The sequence below is a fragment of the Cryptomeria japonica genome, chromosome 8 (assembly GCF_030272615.1).
Source record: "Cryptomeria japonica chromosome 8, Sugi_1.0, whole genome shotgun sequence".
Classification (NCBI taxonomy): domain Eukaryota; kingdom Viridiplantae; phylum Streptophyta; class Pinopsida; order Cupressales; family Cupressaceae; genus Cryptomeria; species Cryptomeria japonica.
The window spans coordinates 362,972,097-362,993,950 of NC_081412.1; the positions used below are offsets into that span (position 1 = coordinate 362,972,097).

General features: G+C 39.7%; 1 protein-coding gene across 3 annotated transcripts in view; it reads left to right on the forward strand.

Moving 5' to 3' along the window:
• Positions 1 to 21,854, forward strand: part of LOC131066310 (cell division control protein 48 homolog B) — a 212,131-nt gene that overhangs the window by 65,389 nt on the left and 124,888 nt on the right. For all 3 annotated transcript variants that reach the window (XM_058001041.2, XM_058001042.2, XM_058001040.1), the window contains one exon: positions 18,830 to 18,929. In XM_058001041.2, coding sequence (XP_057857024.1) covers positions 18,830 to 18,929 — 100 coding nt within the window. The remainder of the gene's footprint in view (positions 1 to 18,829; positions 18,930 to 21,854) is intronic.

The following is a 21,854-nucleotide window of genomic DNA, read 5'->3' on the forward strand; positions in this document are numbered from 1 at the left end:
AAACAAGGTTTATGCTATGACAGCGATTCACTTAAAATATGCAGTGACTATATATATATATATGAAGATTGCAAATGGAGGAAGGGATAATGAAGGAAGAGGATAAGACATTCGATCAAAAAGAAACTTTGAGTTTCATAATTAATGAAACTAGACTGCAGACTTATATTTGCGTAGTACAGTCTGATCTAACTAATTTATTATCTTGTCATCCATTTGATAGGAAGTAGGAATACATGTAGATAATATATTGCTTCTAATATATATATATATATATACATATATATTATATAAAACTAATTAATTATAAAGAAGATTCCTTAAAAGCTCCATCCAATCTGTTGTTCTGCTATGGAGGGGAGATGTGGGCATATAAGGAAAGCAAGTAGCCTGGTGGTCCATTCGAGTTAAGTTGGAAGGCCGAATGATGGATGTAATTCTGTACCTTTGAACTTGATGGATAGGTTCAAGGCGCCTTGTATAATCTCCCGTGGGCTTCAGAGCGTGGATGGGTTATTGGGTTAAGCCTAAAGGGAATCCCACATATACATTATGAATATTATATGATCAAGATAATGTTCCTAACCCTAGTCTCTTATATTTAACATGATTAAGGGGTCTCAATCAAGATTTAATTGGTAAATGGTATCTTTATTTCATTTCTTACTTGGAATAGTGATTTTAAGGCAAAAACTAGGGTATTGAGAAAAGGGGACGTGACATGCTTTCTCTCTCCTCAACTTGAGTGCGGTGGTTAGGGAGTCTGGGAATCTGACCATGAGGTCTTCCAATGTTCAGTTGGGGGCCACCATGTACTTTATTAAGGCCCTTTTTGTGATTAATTTATTTCCAACTGCCATATCGTTGTATGCTTGTATTGTCCTTTTCAAAACTTCTTTTCTGAATAGTTTGCTATATAACTGATCTTCATTTAGCAAAGGAGAGACTATAGGGGCTGGTGGTCTTCGGGGAGGGAAGTATCCTTTGGTCTTGCTTCCTCTTTGCCCTAGTGTCTATTGTTTGTGGTGACATCATCCTTTGTGCCTTTCTTTCTTTTCTGTCTCCTCTCCACACTCATTTGTAAGAGTGCTTCTGATGCTTCTTCTTCTCACTATTATTTTATTTTTGTATAGTAGGAATTCTTCTTTTAATAGGCCAGTTGCTCTCTACTTGTGTGATCTCTACAAAAGGGGTGCGTATGTGTAACCTTACGAACCTTCGTGGGGTTATTTCACTTTGCTCCTAGTTCTTTCTTTGGTAATACACATTTCTCATGCAATTTCTTTCGACTCTTCTCCATATGTTTCTGAGATTGGCTTTGATCACTGAATCCGTGTACTTGCGGTAGGTAGGAAACTTTTCCACCTTAGGGACTATGGGGAAGCTATAGAAAGTCGCCGCATATGAGTCTATTTCCACGCTGTTCATCTCATAAGGTAGTTGGGGAATCTAGGAGGTTTGGGATTCAGTGGCTTCAATCAAGGTGAAGTCTTTGTCGACTGAGAAGACAATATTGTCCATGTACTTGTGGACCACATCATATGAAATTTTCTTCCTTTTTTGCATCTTTTGTTGAAAAGCTTTGAAGAATGCCTAATAGATAGAGGTGTATTAGGTGGCATCTTAGAAGTGGTGGACATGGTCAAGGAAATGTGTTGCTACCAGACGAGAAAGGTCCTAAATCTTCTGTGCAAAGGTTGATAATTCATTCATGAAATAAAACGCGATACATATTTTTAGAGTCCCATACTGTTGTGCGTTGCACACGCTCCCTGTCGCCGACAGGGTCCCCCTTCCTGTTTTGAGCCTTTTGTCTTTGCCCTGCTGAGTTTTGCGCAGAGTGTCTCGCGTCTTTTCGAGCGAGTTTGTGACTGGTCCGTAAAGTGATGATGTCAAGGAAGTGAGCCGATGAATCCTCTCGGCTAGTCTAGCCCTTGGGCGTGAGTGCCAAGAGTTCGTTTGAAGTTTTAAAATCGCCTTGGATAGGCGTAAGGTAGTAGGAATTGGCGAAGCCCGCCAAGCAAGAGCAGTGCGCCTAAAGGTCGCACGAGGACCAAAGTCGCCGTTTTTCGCACAAGAGCTACGAAGCGGACTGCGTAAGGTTTATTCCTGCGAATGTTTGTAAGGATTTGAATGAAGGATGATTTTCACCTGCTGAGGAAGGGTCAAACTCCTTGACCAAAATGTTGAAGTCGCGAAACTTGCCCGAATGCCTTAGGATTCCGAAGCCTCCAAAATCCAAATTTGTGGAATCTGGCGAAAGCTGGTCTGAGGTCCGATGTTTTACGTAAGTTTTCAAAATTGCCTTAGGGGCCTGTTGTGACGTTTTCACACATCGCCCCATTGCAAATGGGGACCCATGTTTTTTTTGCTTTTTAGGGTTTGTTCTTTAGGTCTTTAGGGTTTTGTTAGCTAGCCTTTGCATTTTGAACGTCGCCCAGGGGATCACATGGATAAGTAAGTCCGGCTTGAGTAAGGTCCTGATCCTGAAATTTGGCTAAGTCTGGAATGTCCTGATCCTGAAATTTGACTAAGTCTGGAAACTGAAAAAACCTCCAAAAACTAGATTTTGCAATATAACTCCTGGAGGTCTGAAACCACTCTCAAACATCCTGAAAGTATATATGGAATATAACTTAAAGTATAAGTGACTTCTTTCTTATACTTAAATGTTATATTCCATAAAAATTATCCTGATAGAGAGTGCGAAAAGTCAAATTTCGCTCGTGTCCTTCTCCAAGGGTCCAGAGCGAAAAGCGCTCCTGTCCCTCTCCAAGGGACCAAGGCGAATCGCTCGTGTCCCTCACCAAGGGTCCAGAGCGAAAATGCTTAGTTGAGCCATTCCTGACCTTGTTTGGACGAATCGAGACATCAAAGGCATGGTGAAGGACGAAATGAGCATGATAGAACATCCAGACTTGATCAAAAACAATGAAATGATGAAGTTTTTGCCTAGAGGGTCAAATTCGCTCCTGTCCCTCACTGAAGGACCAGAGCGAAATTCTTCATAAGGTACGATCTGGGCAAAGATCAAGCAAGTTTTATGTTTGAAGGCAAGGAAGGAGGTGAAATGAACTCATTGAAGATAAATTGAAGATTACCAAATGCCAACAAAGGACCAAAATGCTTAAGTTCGCTCCTGTCCCTCAGGAAGGGACCAGAGCGATTTTTGTCTAAGACAAATTTCTTGCTAAGTTACAATCAAACCCAAGGCATGGATGAATGGAATGGAACATTACGAGACCGTTGAAGATAAATTTGGAAGCTGGCGAAGTGTGATGGAGACTACAAGTACAAATTCGCTCCTGTCCCTCTCCAAGGGACCAGGGCGATATCTTAGTTATGTTGCCTTTTCCTCCAAATTCAAGACACTTCAAGGCGAAGTACAAGGTGGCAAAGACATTTTAAGACATCTCCATCAAGCGCAAAGCATCAAAAATTGCCAAAGATGAAGGATTTGCACCAAGACATCTAATTCGCTCCTGTCCCTCAGGAAGGGACCAGAGCGATATTTCCATAAAGGCATAGATTTCAAAAGTTAAGCAAGTGTCAAGCGACCAAGGGGATCAAAAGACTACGTTTTACACGATGAGGACAATTGCAAGTTGGAGAACGCAAGCATGAACCCAAAGACTTGAAGTTCGCTCCTGTCCCTCTCCAAGGGACCAGAGCGATGTTATTATATTAGCCAAATCTCTCAAAAATCACGTTAAGTCAAGGTTTTGCGGGGTCATACAAGGTCTAAGATGTCTTTTGAAGATGATATACAAAGGTTTTTGACGTCAAAAGGCTATCAATTGAGCTAAGGAACTTATATCGCTCCTGTCCTTTGGACAAGGACCAAAGCGATTTTTACAAAAACACTCATGCTCCTTCAAAATCAAGACAATGCAAGGATTGGCGAAGTAAAGGACGTCCTTTGGAAGACAATGAACGAAGAACGAAGATCAAGTGTTTGCAAATTTGAGCCAGGACATGGAGATCGCTCCTGTCCCTCTCCAAGGGACCAGGGCGATATTTGCCAAAACACTTATAATCCTTTGAAGACCACGTCAAAGCAAAGTTGCGCAAAGTTTAAAACATCATTTGGAAGGCGATACAAAGGAGGAGAACGTTAAAATGTTACCAATTTGAGCTTGAAAAGGAGAAAGCATGAAGATCGCTCCTGTCCCTCCCCAAGGGACCAGGGCGATATCACATTTAAAGACATTCCTTCGCACAAACAAGTCAATCGAACTCGAAGGACCCAGCTAAAATGTCGATTCAACGTGGAAATAAATACTTTGGACGTCAAAATTGCACGAATCAAGACCAAATTGATGGATCGCTCCTGTCCCTCAGTCAGGGACCAGGGCGATGAGGTACGTATCTTCCATTTTCAAGTTTTGGCGCCCAAAGCAAACATTTTGAATTTATTTAAATGCTAAGAAAATCGATAATTTTTGAAAATTCAATTAAATGGCATTTAAATATTGCACTTAATATTAATTAATTGTTTTTTGCCTTCTAAAAATCGAAATTGTTAAATTAAAAAACGTTGGCAAATAATAATTAATTATTTTAATTAAAATTGAATGGAGCGCTTGGTATTTTAAAGGTCGGCTTTGTTATTTGTTTTAAAATCGTTCAAATTGCCTTATTAATTACCAAGTCGGCCTTAATGAATTGATGGTGTAAGCGCTTATATAAGGAGGGTGAAAGATTTCATTTTTACATCACCATTTTATCATTCAAATGCGATTAAAGGGAGAAGTGCGAAGTTGTATTCAAAGGAGCGAATTTTGTTTCAAAGCAAGGTGGTGCGAACTTAAAGTTTTCATTTGAGCGGATTTGCCAAGGATTGAAGATCACGTCAAAGACATATCAAAGGTGGCGAAATTGCTATTTTGAAAAAAGAGATCACGTTGAACACATCTAATATCAATTTTGCCTAGGCGATTTCATTCATTTTGCATTCTAGAGTTAGTTCTCTAGTGAGGTATGGCGATTTGGTTTTATTGTTTTAATTTTGAATTTTTGATCGTCATTGCCTTAATTTTGAATTTTGAAAATTTGTTTTCCCTTAGCTCAGTCGTTTTTAGGAAATGATTAATAAAGGACTTATCATTAAGTTTCCTAAAATTTGCTCTCTAATCTATGTTATGTATTGCAAAATCATGTTACTAATTTTGAAATGTTGTGTAGGCATCAAATGGAGATCTCATCAAGGAAAATCAAGCCGGATCAAGGACGGTCTTCGCCAGGACGATCAAGTAAGGACATGGGCAACCTCTTTCAATCCAACGTTCCAAGGCGAGGTACATCATCATCCTGCACATCAAGGACACAAGGAGTTAGGACAAGAGTTAATTAAAGATAGCCTCTCAACAACATCAAGTTGAATATTTACCAAAGTTACAAGTGTCAGATGAGGTGGCATCCTAGTCATCACGTCTCCAATCAGTGAGGTCCATCTCAGCATGTCCAGATTCAATGTACTTAACTCATGGAAGGTGGCACAAACTCCGATGTACCTACCCCGACTATTCATTGGTCGATTTTTCTAGAAGGAACATGTGTCCAAGCAATACAATTTTGTCATTGGTCGAGCATTAAATGTTATGTAATGGTTGTAACAAACCCTAATTAGGGTTTTCATTGTTGAATCTTGGCCATTGATCTTGAATTGATCTAAGCCATCAAATTGTATTGTGGGCACTATATAAGCCCAGGCATTTCATTTGTAAAGGTTAATTAGCAATAAATTAGAGAGAGAGTTGTAAATAGTTGAAAGTAGTTAGTAGATAGAGAGTAGAATAGAAGGACAAGGCAAGAAATTGTTGCCATTGATTGTAAACAAACTCCATTTTCATTGAAGTAATGGTGAAGTGTGTCGTTTCTTGCAATTTGCATGGTTTCTTGTTGAGTCTTCAATCCTAGATGGTAGATGATTAGATGAATGGAGGAAATGTGATTGATTGATGGTGGAATTCGTATATCCATACTACTAGCAGTTTGTTGATTGCAGACTTGCCTTGCGTAGTCAACTGGAATCATTCAGCCTAAGCTCAATTTCAATTTGTCGCTTCTTCATTGATATGCATCGACTTGATGGTGTCTATGCCTGTGGTGATGATTTGAACATCATAAAGCTTCCCTTAGAAGATCGCACTAGCCTTGTGTAGATGTTCCATTGATGTCAAAACAAGACCTAGTTGGAGTTTCATCAAAAATCAATCATTGCTCCTACATTCTTAGTATTAGGATTAGATCCTCTCTTCACCCCCTTCCTTTTTCCCCTTTTTTTATCTAAGTTAGTGAGAGCTTGTGTTCTAGCAAAGCAGATCGGAAGTTCAATCATCAGATGTAAGTCCCCTTGTGATTCCAGCAAATCACATCACACCACGGCGAGCTTATCCACATGTAGAGACCCTACTAAAAGGAACCTTGGAGTCATCCTAACTGATCCTTTATGCGAATCTTCAGCAGTTAGAGACTTTTTCTCAAGAGAGGATAAGATACCCTTAGGTATTTTATTCTGTGTTAGGCTGTGTACAAAATACACGTCAACAGGGCCAAATTTCAGACCCAGAGGCCCAAAGGGGTTAAAATTTCACTAAGTTAAAGTTGCCAAAATCGCCTAGGGGGCCGAATTTCGGACCCTGGGGCGAAAATTTCAAAATTTGATGTTTCCCATTTGGTCCGAAAATAATGTGAAATGCCGTTAAGTGTCGCAAAAGGTAGCTCCAGGTCCGAAAATCACTAAAAATGCCCAAATTCGGACCCTGGGGCGAAAGCTGGAGAGTGTAAAAATGCAAAGTATTCCCAAAAGACCTTCAAGGTCTGAAAATGCCCTGAAGCCCCAAATTTGGACTTTAGCTCCGAAATTTAAAAAATGGCAAATCGCAAAAGTGGCGTTGGAGCTCCAATTTTGTAAAATGAGCGTTTTGGCCCGAAACTCGCCATGAGACCCATTTTCGTACCCTGGAGAGGTAAGTGAAAGTGTATCGAATTTATAAAAGAGAGGCGTTTAGGTCCAAAAAGCACGTAAATCTCAATTTCGGACCCCAGCTCCGAAATTTCGAAAAAAAAAAAGATAAAGTGCGAAATCTTGCAAAAGGTGGCCCAAGCTTTGAAATCACTTAAAGTCCTTGTTCTCAAACCCTGGGGCGATTTTGGAAAAAGAGACAGTGTCGAAAGTTGCAAGAGAGGCGCTGAGGTCCGAAATCACTTAAGTATTTCCAAATTCGGACCTTGGGATAAAAACGTTAAAATCGCGAAGTATCCCAAAAGTGCTTTAAGCTCCGAAATCACTTAGGTTCTCATCTTCGGACCCTGAGGTGATTTTGGAAAAAAAGATATAAAGTGCGAAATCTTGCAAAAGGTGGGCCAAGCCCCGAAAATCACTTAAAGTCCTTATTTTCGGACCATGGGGCGAAATTGAAAGAATGTAAAAAGTGCGAAATCTTGCATAAACTCCTCTAGGTTCGAAGTTCGCCTTAGACACCCATTTTTGGACCCGAGCCCTGAAATTTTAAAACCCATCAAATCTGCAAAGGAGATATAAAGGTCCGAAGTTCTCCACGAGGCGTAAAGCTCCGAAGTTCGTTTAGGTTTGCAAAATGCGCTTCAAGCGCCCAAGGCTCCATAGCGTTCAAATCGCGAAGAATACCTCAGGCCCGAAAACTCCAGAAATCTCCAAAATCGTGGAAGGTTGAATGCTCCGAAGTTTGTTTGCAAAATGCACTTCAAGCGCCCAAATCCCCAGCAGGTTAGAATCGCGAAAAATAGCAAATCACAAAAGAAGAGGTGTTAGGTCCGAAGTTTTCTCCAAGGCGGTGATCTCCGAAATTCGCCAGAAGCTTGCAGATAATGCTAAATTGCTTGAGCCAGGTCCGAAGTTTTTTCTTGTAAGTAGTGTGATTCCTCCGAAAACTTCAGTTCGCCAAAACATTGAGAGCTCCAAAATTCGCTAGAAGCCTGCAAATCGCGAAATGTAAAACGCGAAATTTGCGAAACTTGCAAAGAAGAAAGTGTTATTGATCCGAAGTTTGCCCTTGGGATTGAATAGAAGGCATAATTTAAATTTCAAAGGGTCTCCAAACTCTCCAGTTCTGAAGTTGAAAGGTGAAATCTTTCGAAATTTTAAAATCCTCCATTTCTCCAAAATAGCTGCGCGCAAGCCCAGATTGGGAAATTCAAAATTTGATAAAAGCCCTCCATGTTGCTGCATTTCGTGCGAAGGAGATCACGACAGATTTGAAACGAAGACAGAGCCATTTCGTGTAAATCATATTTGAGGTAAGGCGTTGTGTAAACTTTTCCAAAGCATCCAAATTTAAATTGCCAATTGCCTAGGGTAAAAAACCATTTAAAATGATAAATTCTCTCTCGTCCAACAACTGCGAAAAAATTTAAACCAAAGAGATAACCGTTGGAATTCAAAACTTTGCAGGATCGTCCGTTCATTTCACGCGGCAAGGTTGGGCAATCTCTCGCCATCCGCTCTCATCAGGTAAGTACGCTTTGTCTCGTATGATCATTTGAAAATGCTTAAATCGAATAGACAAATGCGTGAAATTTTATCAAAATGCTTGAATTCTTGAAATCTGCATCTCTTTCGCTCATAAAACGTTGTTCAAAGCACTCGAAATTTAGAATTCACCCCTAAGGCTTCACCAGAAATTGCATCTCTTTTCAAACTTAGGAGAACTTTTCATGCTTTGTCTCTGTTGAAATTAATTCAAAATCCAGAAAGCGTTAAGTATAAGTTCGCAATCAAAAATCTTCATGAATGCTGTGGTTAAAATTGATCAAGCCCTTTTTAGCTAGAAACGTCGCCCCATGTCCAATCTAAATTTTAAATTAATCCTGGCATGCTGGGGCATTTTTCTATCTAACCTGCCTTGCTTTTCTTGTATCACCTCGTAATCCGCGTCCGACTGTGCAGGATAAATGCCTAAAGTGGCAGTGGAATCATAAAAAATGCTCGCTGCAGCCGAGACCTCACGAGCATCCAAATCAGATATCCCGCGTAAGGTTGAAAGGATGAAGTATCAATATCAGAGGGGAGGATTGAGGGAGTCGAAGGTTCAGAGCGTCTGGGACAATATCGGTGATACCAACCTTGGCCATATCGATATTCAAGACTTCAGGAATCGGGTCTTCTCACCCAACACATATGGCAGGCCTAGGCAGATGGTGGAAAGTGGCATCGCCCAAGCGGCAGGATTTCCTCCAGCAATACAAAACTATGAATTAGTAGTAGAGGCTGCCCGACATTATGAACCGAATTCTAGACTAGTGCTCCTCGAGAATATGACTATCGCCGATTTCTCTTCTGAGGCCATTGGTGATGCATTTGACATCCCCTTTCCAAACAATCCCACAGCTACAACCATAGATGAAGCACAAGGGGCATATGATATGAATCCGACCCGGTTCAAAGCACTGATCAACGAAGAATGGTTCAAGGAGAAAAGGCCTTCAAGCGCCAGAATTGTGAAAAAGACCCCCAGGAGTGATTTTCATAATGAGCATGGGGATATGGTCACGTTGCTCAGTCGAGTCATGGGACTTCCTAAGTCCAACTACTTTGAAGAGTGGATGTTCTATTTTACAGAGCAGGTCTTCACTGGGAAGTCTAAGTTTGACTGGGCTCAGATCATAAGCAATAACATCCACACTCAGCTGATTGAGCTCGAAACGAAGTACTTCACCATGACCTTTTATTTGGTCTATATGTTCGCCAAGAACCAGCCACTGACAAGATTGATAATGAAAGGTGAAATCGGGAATGGGCCCGGTCAGGTGAAGGTCTATGATTGTTACCCGCAACTGCACTACTAAGATATAGCTCAGAGGGAAAAGAGCAGCCCGACTTATGCAGTTGGTCAGTATGAACGCGTCAATGATGCCTTCACAATGTGCCTGGTCAGGCTAATGCAGGGAGGGTTACACATAAGGCTCTCGGAGCAAGCTACTACTTTAGTACAGAGGTATGGAGCCTGGTTCATTCAGTTCCCAAGGTTTTCCTACATCCGAATAGCTGGCTTCGATGGTGCTCCCCTCGGACTTCCATGGTACCCAATCGACAAAGTAATTCTTATGGAGGTTGCAAGGCAGTCACGCCCCGCCGGCATCTTACTTCGAGAAAGCAAGCAGGTTGGATTCACATTCCCTATGATCATAGGCAACCATGATGTCCACTTGAAGACCCCTACCCTAGCAGAGGAGTCCCTTGCAGAGCTGGCCTCTTATGGCCTACAGGACCATTTTCCAAGAAAATATTTCGATCATGATAATCTAGCAAAAAGAGCCTATGGTAGAAGGTACAGAGCAAAAGAATCAGTTGAAGACTATTGGAAGAATTGCTTTGATGACTACAAGGTCAGGCGACGGGAATATTCTAGACTGAGTGTGCAGTAGATGCGACTCTTTGAATACCGTCGGGTCCCATATCAGCTCACGGATTCAGGGAATTGTCTCCAGGTCCGAGAATTTGAAGCAGTAAGGCGTCTCTTGCCAGGCGTTGATTGGTCCCAGGACCCAATCACTGATTTCGAGGCAGTCATGGCAGCCCCAGCAAGGTACACAGATCAGTGGTTGCATCAGCAGATCGAAAGGCTAATCCATGAGGGAGTCCAGTTCACTTACCACTTAATGGGCAGCCTCGATTCTCAGTCTTCAGAAGATGAAGGAACATCTAGTGCACCCCGAGAAGGAACTGAGAAACCAGAGAAAAGGAAGAAGGCAAAGGCTTGCAGAGGGACTTGGACGTCCAAAAGAACAAGAAGGGAAAAGATTCCTATAAAGAGGCCAGAGGTCACTTCATCTTCAAAAGACCCCAGTTCGTCCGACGATGCTGTAGAATTGGATTGTATACCTGCTCCGCCTTCCCAGAGCGACATCGATGCATTTGAAGCCAACAATCCTCCTGCGCCCGATGTGCTAGACATTGAGCTAAGAGCCCTCGAATTGATCGAACTGGGTAACCAAATAGAAGGAGGAGAGATTCCATCCGCCTAGGGGGTCAAAGTGCATGAACCTACTCAATAGAGCCGTCACGAGTTGCTGCTCCACCATACAGCCAAAGATGACTCCACCGTCGAAGGAGAACAAAGGATAGATGAGACTCATGAGCTCGAAAGAGCTAAAGAACGACCATCACATGAGGATGTCAGGCAGTTGTTCAGCGAAATAGGGGAGAATTCAGCTGCAAGCAAAGGGCTTCACGCCTCTTTCACTCCTCCAGTGGCAGGGCAGTTGTGAATCTGTGGTGAGTCAACTGAGAACGTCAGAGAACAGAATGCAGACTTGACCTTATCATCAACCCAAACAGTGCCTCAAGAGTGGCTGATTGCCAGAGCCCAGCGCAAGGCCGCCACCAAACCACCCATTGATCTAGAGGATATCTTCTCGCGTATAGATCAAGCAAAAGCTAAGGGGAAGAAAAAGCCCAGGGCATATTCTAGAGTGACCAAAGACGAGCAAAGGAACCGCACTCTTCATATTGCCACCCCACCTGTAGACAAGCTAGCAGATCAAATAACACTGGCAGATTATAGCATCACAACTGTCCCCATCGGACGAGCCCCTAAAGAGCAAGAAAAGGAAGAATTTAAGGATTCAATGCAGAATATACTCAGGCAGCTCGAAGAGATCACAGCTGAAAAGGACATGTATCGGGCCCATGCCGAGCAAGCCGAAGGATACATCGATCAACTCCTAAGGCCATTGCACAATGCCTCCGAATCCCATATTCCCCCAATAGCATTGGCGCAAAGGACCACAACTGAATTTGAAGGAGTACGGGACACCGCAAAGGCCGTCAAGGAATGGATGCAAGACATCAAGAAAAAGGGAGAGCAGATCCTTAAGGAAGTAAAAGAAATGGCCCTCCATCGAGAGCTCACTCTAGTCAAGTTATTGGAGGTAAAGAAGGAATCCCTTCACATGCACGAAGTGGCAGCCACTACCCTTCCCCTCATGAGAGCTCTTTTTTGGACACACGCGCAAATTCCTACATTGTCTGCCATCCTAGATCCTCATAGCATCAGTGTTCTTAAGGAGTGGTACTGGACTATCACCATGAAGAACGACACCAAAGAAATTATTGACAAGGAAAGTGACGCATGTGAAGTGATTCTAGGAAACATGCAAGAACTAGGTAAGACCATCCTCCGATCAATGGTTTCAGGATGGATAAACGACTTGTCCGATAATGCAATCAAGCCAGACTGGGAAGAAAGATTGGGGACGGATAAGATTTCCTATTCCATTAAGGACTTGAGTTTTGCTGGTCAGTTCCATTCAGACATATTATGCTTTGAGCGTAATCGCTCCAACTGGAAGGACGGTTTAAAACATGTGGACCAGTATCTTGAAGGCATGCAATACAAAATTCGCCATCCTCCCATGCCTCCATTCAGTCTGCTCTTCCAGTTATGTATCAGGTTCCAGGAATACGTTCGCGAGGAATGGGCAGCAGGTCGTGATTTATGGCGGGAATACCTGCATGGCGAGGATCAATTTCTAGAAAAGGAGTGTGAGACCGAAATAGAGAAAGTAATTTCTCAAAAGTGCTTTTTTCCCTCAATCTTAAAAGTGCACTTTTGCACCAAAAAGGTGACAGTTGACTTTTGGTCAACAAATGTAAAGCTTTATTTGATGCACCTTTTTGGATTATTTCAAATTGCTGTAATTATCCCTTTTTGGGTAGTTATTGCCCATTTTGGGGTGGTTGTTGATATTTGCCTCCCATTTATGGGTATGGGCAGCCATGCTTTATGGATGAATCTGGGCCACTTGTTTAGATTAAATCTAGGCCATTCATCCTTTTTGAAGCCTATTTAAGGGATTGGTTTTCCCTCTTTTTTGGAAGTTCTTGGATTGTTGCGAAAGCTCTGGAGAAATTTACAGGAATTAATGCAAAGAATTAAGACTGTTTTCGAGTTTCCTTGTGAGTGCATGGTCTCCTTCTTCACTTAATTTAGAAATCTTTCAGTTATGTCTATTTATTTTGCATAGCGTTTTTCAATCAAGCATCTGATAGAATCCTTGCAGTCCACACCATTAGGGAACGACTGATTGCCTTTCTTTCTGCATGGTTAATCTGGACCTTTCATACTTAGTTCGGTTATCAAACACATACTATGAATGTAGAAGTTCTAATATTGTACTTGATAACATGAAAATCTTGTTTCTCCTTTGAAGATTGCACTGGATTTATGCAAACATTGTGCTTGAACAGCTGGTGATGTTTAATCTAGTTTCCTGGAGGTGTTTGTCTGCTTGACTGAATTTGCTATTTTAGTTAGAATTTACATTTCATCTCTCTCTCTCTCTATCCTTCCCTCCTTTTTCCCCCTTTTTTATTCAGAAGATCTGCAGTCCCATTAAAACAGTATCAAATTAACCGAAATCATCTGATAGAAAGATTATAAAAGTTCCAGGGAACTTATCTATAAATTACCAGTTCAACGTAAGTCCCCCTTGTGTTTCCAGCATAAACACATCAAGCCACTGAAAAATCCCGCAGTCAAGACCTGACAAAAGAAACCTTGAGGTAGTCTCCTTTGATCAAACTTAGAAAACAACATTAGAGACTTCCTTATCTCAAGAGAGAGTAGGATAATCAGTTGGCTATTCTATTCTGCGTTGGCTGTATGGAGTTTGCAGCAATGCGATTTCAGACACGTCAACACATACCTAAGCTGATAATGGGATTGCTTAGTGCCTTGAATGTTATCCAAAAATCCTTCAGGTTGGTGTAGTGGACTTTTAAAGCTATGCCCATGGTGGCATACTTGATTGCTGGATTTGTGATCTTTGTGACATCAAGACTTCACCCTTTATACGTAGCTTTGGTCAGCTTACTGACTTCCACATTCTTGATGGCTTTCTTAGGCGGAACTTCTTCATGTGCCCAAAGTACTATTACTACTTTGATAGCTTAGTGATGCGATAGGGCCAAATCAAAATACAAATATTCGTCATGGAAACGGCTAAGGATTATGCGGACCCGCTCATCTTGTGTGGTGAAATTCATAAACTTTCTCCACATGCCCAATTTCTTCTCAACAATTTGATTGTATTGGGGCAGATAGGTGTTTATGTTTGGTTGGAGTAGGGTGAATCTAAGGGCTTTGAACTTGGTGTGATCTATTTTTGTAAGCGGGGCATGGATGTACTTTCTAATGTCTTCAGTGTATATTACGTCACCAGAGACTTTGGAAAATGCTCTTGCATGGTCACCCTCCATGGCTCTGTACAAGAACTTCTTGTATTTTAATTGGGGCCTTTTAGAAATGTCTACTAGAGTGGGTGCAATCATTTTCAGTAGCTAAAATGTTGAAGTAGAGTGGTGGTGGCTTGCTAGGGCTTCACAGTAAACGTGGATAGCTTAGTATGCGATAGTATGAGTAATAGCGAGTGAAAGTGAGAGAGTGGGAGTGACACGGTTTACTTATAGGATTGTCGTAGATGAGTGCATTTATTACTATAGCCGTTTTTCCATCTTTCCACCATTTTTTGCCCGTTAACTTTCTATAATTCTATTTTCTCGACAACTTTATTTCCTACTTCTTACTTTATGCTATAATTGATATATTTATGTAATATTATGATCTTAGGTTGGGGGATCTTTAGAATGTTCTTTCCAATCCTTTATTTTATCTCCATAGGATTAGGTTGAGGAATTTGGTGTTCAAACTCAAACCTACTTAGTGTCTTCCAGTAGCTAGAACTTGTTGTGGGAGATTTATGAACTTTTCCTTTGTTTGATATTGGTGTCCTTTTTATAGACTTATGCCTTAGGTCTAACCTATATTTTTCAACTAGTGGTGGTTTTTGATATATTTCGCATATAGGTTTTCTAAGCTTTAATCTAGTAGCAGAGTAATTAGGTGAAGGTCTTCTGTTGTGTTTCTTCCTTTGCGGTACCCTTGGTCTCTTTGTGGTGTCTTACGGAGGTCTTAGGGGATTGATATGTATCAAGAATGCCCTTTGGAACCCATAGACCTTTTGGATGTCAACTCTTGTTCTCCTTGCATTTGTGCATCAATAACTTCATCACTTTTTTGTTATCATTGTCATTGTCTAGTTCAATTTCTCTAGAGCTGTTAGGATCTTCTTCTTCTGCGGTAGGGAGTTTTGATATAGAATATATAATTCTTGGATATTCACCTTCTTTGTCTTGTGAAATCTTTTCAACATATGTTTTGTCTTCCTTTTCTTGTAATGGGATATGTACTATCTTATTATCATCTGCAAAGGAGATTACTTCTTTCCTTGAATCAAATATGCCATTTGAATTAACAAGTCAGCTTAGTCCTAACAAAGCCTTTAAATTATTAAAGGGTTCTTTCATTTCGACCACTTCAAAATCTACAATTTGTTTTAGTCCTTTAATATCTACTTATACATTTTTCCATGTATCCAAATTTTCCATACTAGAACCATCTGCTAGGCCAATATTCATTGGAGTTTTAATCAAGTTAGGTCTCCCCAATCTTTCCCAAGTTGTGGCTGGAATGATGTCTAAGTCTGCATATTCATTGGAGTTTTAATCAAGTTAGGTCTCTTCAATCTTTGCCAAGTTGTGGCCGGAATGATGTCTAGGTTTGCAACCAAATCTACCATCACATGGTTGACTTTGTTGTTACTGAGATGTGCAGTGATTAAAAGAGGGCCACTTTTCCAATTTTGGTCCTCGGTTAGGTGATGAACTTATTGTTGCTTTTGCTTATTCCAATATTTTCCCAACTGTTTTAGCTTCACCAAAAGATTCTTCTGCTCGGCCAAAGAGGCCAAATTTGTTTGCTCCCTTTATTATTTGTCTTGCATCGAATTGAATTGACGTTCAAATGGAAGATTTGATCCTCTTTTTATATCATCCCTTGACCTGAATTTACAATTATTTCATCAAGCCGACCTAGACATTTATTTGTTTGAAATTAAATCAATTGTAATTACGTTCATGTCGGCTATGACTTGTTTTGCTTTTTTAAAATTTTGAATTTCTTCTCAAAGAGGGCCGACCTGAACAATTATTTCTCTAGGCGGGTTTGAGGGGGGTATAAATGTAAGGTCTAGTGCTCATGTTTCCCCAACACAATTCGCATTTGATTTAATGTTCTGCTCTGCTTTTTTAGGTCCAATTCAAATTCCGATATGCTTTTATACAAATTTTGCCCTAGTTCATATGTTTTATTTGAGGTTTGGCCCTATTCCACACATTTTAACTTTAAGTTTGGCCCACCTGACCTCCTTCCTTCCTCCTAACCCTACACTAGTGGGATTAGCATGTGCACAAGAAATTTTTTGAGCGGTTTTCCATCTATATCAAGGAAAATGTTGAGCGGAATTCCTCATAGGAGAGGAAATTAAAGGAGAATTTCATATGAGAGAAGGAATTCCTTGCTCTTAAGTGGATTCCCTCACTTGCTAGGAAATAATGTGGGCGGGATTGCACTAGGGCTTGGAAATTTCACCCTTGGTAGTTTTCTAGAGTGCACTTTGAACATGGAAAGGAAATTTGTTCCTTGGGTGGGATTGTACATATGAGAAGAAATTTTGTTTGCCTTCAAGTTGCTCAAGGAATGTTGGAGTGGATTTCCTCCCGATTCAAGGAAAATTGAATGCATTTCAATGTTGAAGAAGTAAACCATGAGCGGATTTTTAACTAGGAAAGGAAATTGTGAGAGGGGAATCACACTAAAGAGATGAAATTCTGACCTTTCTTAGTTAGTTTTCCTTATTCCTTGGTCGGAAATTCATTATGCTTTGGAAATGTTGAGCGAAATTTCACTCCACAAAGATGATTTCATCCTTGAAGGGGTGGGATTGCACCTAGGAGTAGAAATTTGCAAGTTTTGGAATGGAAATTGTGAATGTAATTTCACGAAGTGAAGGAAATGTTTGAGTGATAATTCATCATGGGGAGGAAGTTAAATTACATTCCATGATCTAAAAGTGAATTTCCTCATTTTCCACACTAAACATTTTCCTTGCTTCACTTTTGTGACAATTCCTTGACAACATTGACAATTTTGAGAACATTTGAAAGCAATTTTGCAAGAAAAGCAATTTCAACTTTTGTTTGTTTTGATTCTTTCAATTCCAACAAAATTGCAAGCAATCTTGAATTTTGACCTCTACAGAAGTCTTATTTTTGCAATTTCAATCCTCAATCAGCATCAAAATCAAACCCTCCCGTCTCCTGTAGGGCAAGAAACTTTAAAATTATTGGCAAGCTAACTAAACAAAGCAAAAACATCTATGCCAACAAGCAAAAAGTGGGGGTTCCCATTTGCAATGGGGTGATGTGGGAAAACTGCACAACAGCACCCACCTTTGTGTAGCATAAAGGAAATTTTCAAAAAGGGAGATCATATTTATATCCATAGATAATACCACCATTTATAATCAATACAATAGATGACCTTGGTAGAGATAAACTCAAAAGGAAGAAGCTTTTCTTTTAAGTCATAGATGCCTTGGTAAAGGCCGAGACCATTATATAGAAGCAATATCAAATGATATCAGATCTTGAAGAACCTCAGACGCAATCAACTATAAATGAACATGGTTGGAAAACTTGGAGAACGAAAGAACAAACAGTGACACACTGACAACTCTTTTAGGTGTTCTCATATATCATCCATTGAAGGTTTGATGAGTGTTGTTATAGAGAATAACAATGCCTATTGATAGTTGGGTCACTTTCAATTTCATGGATGAAATTTTGATGGTCAAGTGAGGTTTGAAAGATGAAGATTTTAAAGGATTCAATGTCATTGGGTGTACAATGTTTGCACTCCCTTGGTGAGTTTTTGCAGAATTATTAGTCCACGGGCTCAAGTTTAAATCTCAAAGGAGAGATGTGGTGCTTAGGGAAATTTCTGGTGAGTACCTGAGGAGGTAACAACTAAAAGGATGGAAAAGGCATTCCACAAAGGACAAGTTGCTTGGGCAGCAAGCTGTTTGATCATGCCTATGAATTTATCATGGGTAAGCATTGCACTTATTATGTTGATATTCAAGATATTTTGAATAAGTATCCTATGGTGTTTAGTGATTGCCTCCAAGTCTACCACTTGGTAGAGCACGCGGTATATTATAGTGCAGAAACTAGGCTCTAAGCCTATCATGACTACTCCTTACCACCACTCAAGAATGTACAAAGAAGAGATAGAAAATGTCATCAAAGAGATCTTGGAGATGGATCACATCAGGCCCAGTTCTAGCTCATTTGTATCATCCATGTTTCTTGCAAAGAAAAAGAATTGCACCATGCAGATGTGTATTGATTACAAACCTTTGAACAAGAGGCCAATAAAAAATAGTTGTTGCATTCTATTATCATGTCAAGAATTGCATCATGCAGTTGTGTTCTTATGTTGCATTCTATGGGCTATCCAGGCTGCTGAAACTTCCATGTGGTCTTGTTAGTGGAATTTACACAAGACTGTTGGGATTTGAACCATGTTTGTTTGGGTAACAAGTGTTCTATGTTGAGACTAGGGCATAACCTGGAGATATATTATACTTAAGACTTGATATCTGTTAGAGTTTGTTTTTAATTTTGAGCTCCTTATACCTTTTCTTTATTCCCAACAATGGTCATGTAGCTTCCATATCCTTTCTTGGAATAAACCTTGATTAAACATTGAGTATGCATTTATATTTCGGGGACTAAAGGTTGTAAACAATTGGTGTATGTTTTAGTGCACATTGATTTGTTTTAATGACTGATATATTTCTTTAATCTTGTTAATTTCTCCTTGAAATCTAAATAAATCTTGCATTTTCCAAAGCTCTAACAAAAGCTGTTTACCTGTATATGTAGAGTGAATGCAATTGATCCAGCATTACGGAGGTCGGGACGTTTTGATGCTGAAATCGAAATCAGTGCACCTAATGAGGAGCAGCGTTTTCAGATTCTTCAGGTGAAGCTTTATTTTTCTGCCTACTTTTGTGATCTTTAATTCCTTTTCTAATTTTGTGTAATGTCCCTTCTTAGAATTTTAATGGAAAACAACAAATTTGCAATATAAACTGAAGTAACACACACGCTTATACTAAGAGCGGCGGGGGGGGGGGGGGGTGAATCAGTATAAGTCTATATACTTCTTCAAACTAAATACCATAAGCATATCAACTGCACAATATCAATAACATAGGATACAGCAATTATGCAATGCAAAAATCCACACACATAAGAGATACAAGATTTTATATGGAAAGCCATACAGGAGAAAACCATGGAAAAATATTGCTTGTATGAAACCTTGTTTTAAATTTTGTAGGCACCGACTCACAGGAGTGTCATGCCCCTGTCCTGTTGCCTTCTTAAATCTGATATACATATCTGATTAGAAAATTGTCTTATTTATAAGACATCACCATTTTCTATAATCATAGGCCAACCTCCCTCGAATAATGGCATATTTGATAAATTAGCATGAGCTGATCCCAGTTTAAAATAAACTTTGAAATAAAGTTGGCACCAATGTTTAGAGGCCGACCACCCTTCTTGGTATATACGCCCATTTTGGGCAAAGTAATTAATAATTAATTAACAACTTTTAACCTGGCTGATCTACACTTGGAACAAGACAAACCATTAGGTGAAAGGGCAAGATTAGATGGTATAAAAGCTAAGTCTTTTGAGAGTCATAAAAGGGAGGAAAAAAATAGGACATCTTTTAAAAATCAGAGCAGACTTAAGGAGCAGACCTTAATAACAGAAAATAGTAGAACTTATGAGTGGAAATGTGAAAGGATATGAACAGGAAATTACAGACCCTGGAGCAGACTAAGAGTCCCTTTGAGAGCAGATTTTGAAGGCTAATTCCAGACATAAGAAGTCATCATCGAATAAGATGAGATTTGGCTTTACATAATATATTGAAATTTACAGCAGTTCAATCCAATACTGTCGTGTGGTATGAGTTTTCTCTCTCTCTCTCTCTCTCTCTCTCTATATATATATATATATATATATATATATATATGTATGTATGTATGTATGCATGTATGTATGTATATGCACACTGTCATTAATGATGCATTGCTGTTTAGACTGCTTAACATAGCATAGCAAATATTAATTGTATCTGCCCATTAGTGTTTCATAATATGCTGTGGTTTGTCTGTTTATTATATGTAGAATACATGCATAATATTGGAATTGTTTATATGTTCTACTTCTGAATGATTATTAAAGTCAGCCATGGTAGAGGAAATTGTGAGAATTATATTTCTCTATTATGTTAATGGTCAATACTGTAATTAGTTGTTAGACATCTTAAATGTCTACAGTTTCAGGTAGTTAGAAGTAGTTGCTTTCATTAATAGCTACAGTGTTTTGTCAGTTCTATAAATTGTAATCTTTCCTTCAGTAATAGATAACTAATTAATTTACCAGTTCTTTCCTGAACATGGTATCAGAGCAGGATTAAATTTTTTTGGAGCAATTTTATAATTCTAAGATTTTTAGTGAAGATTGCATCCAATTTTTTTTTGAATATTTTTCCTGCATTGTTTTTCTCCCAAAGGTTTTCTGTCAAATTTTCTGCCATGTGTTCGTGGGTGCTAAAACATGATTGTTTCTTTCGTGTTTTTTGTTTTTCTCGTTTGCAGATTGTTGGGACTTATATCTCCTAGTTGTGATTCTACTTTTGTCTTTTTCACGGATTATCTGTTGCATCTCACGTCGTATTTCATTTTCACGTCTGTGTTTTTGGTGCTGTTTGTTTCGCAACGACCTTTATTTCACGTTTTTGTGGATTTTGTGGCGGCTTAGTTTTTTCTTTTTCTCGACTTCGGCTATCTCTAAGAACTAATTAATTTACCAGTTTTTTCTTGAACATGGTATCAGAGCATAGAAATGTTCCTAAGAAATACTGGGCTGAAGTAGTTTACACTGCAATCTACCTCCTGAATTGGTCACCTACACATGCCGTTAAGAAGATGACTCCTGAAGAAGCCTGGTCGGGACTATTGATGTGTTTTTTATGCACATGTGAACACACAATAAAATACCAAGGTATGTTATCCTCTCTTGAACAAAGTTTCTCCGAATGCTGAAGATTTCGCCTAAGGATCAATCGAGGCAACTCCAAGGTTCTGGCATGTAGGGTCTCTACATTTGGACAAGCTCAATTTGGTCTGATGTGATTATGCTGGATTCACAAGGGGACTTACATTCGAATGCTTGAGCGTTTGATTTGTTGGAACTTGAGTCCTAACTACTCACTAGGATAATGAAGAAACAGCAAAAGGTGAAGGGTTCAGAAAGTCTACTCTAAGACCTAGAATGCAAGAAGATGGATGAATGACTAGTTGGAGTCCTACTGGGCTAGGTCTCACCATCAAACTGAACAATTCAACACCAGTTCAGTGCGGTCTTCTAAGGGATGCTTCGAATATGTTCAAATCGTTACACCATCTGACACTGATCACTATTCAAGCTAATGCATGAATAGTAGACGCGTAATGACTCGAGATTAAGCTTATTCAATGCCAGCTGACCACATAGGGCACCCTTACAATCAGCAAGAGGCTAGTGGTTTGGACTAGGCGGATTCCACGCGAGTGCATTCGGTAGCTTCCTTCATTCAATCAAATTATCTATCGTCTAAAACGAAGATTCAACAATAGACCATGCATATTACAAAGAAACGACACACTTCACCATAACTTCAATGAAAATGGAGTTCATTTACAATTTAGGCAACAATTTCTTGCCTTCTCCTCGTAATCTACTCTAATTGCTATTCTATTCACTATTCTAGCTACTAACTCTTAGCTATTAACCTCTATTAACCAACTATTAACCTTTACAAATGAAGAGCCAGAGCTTTATATAG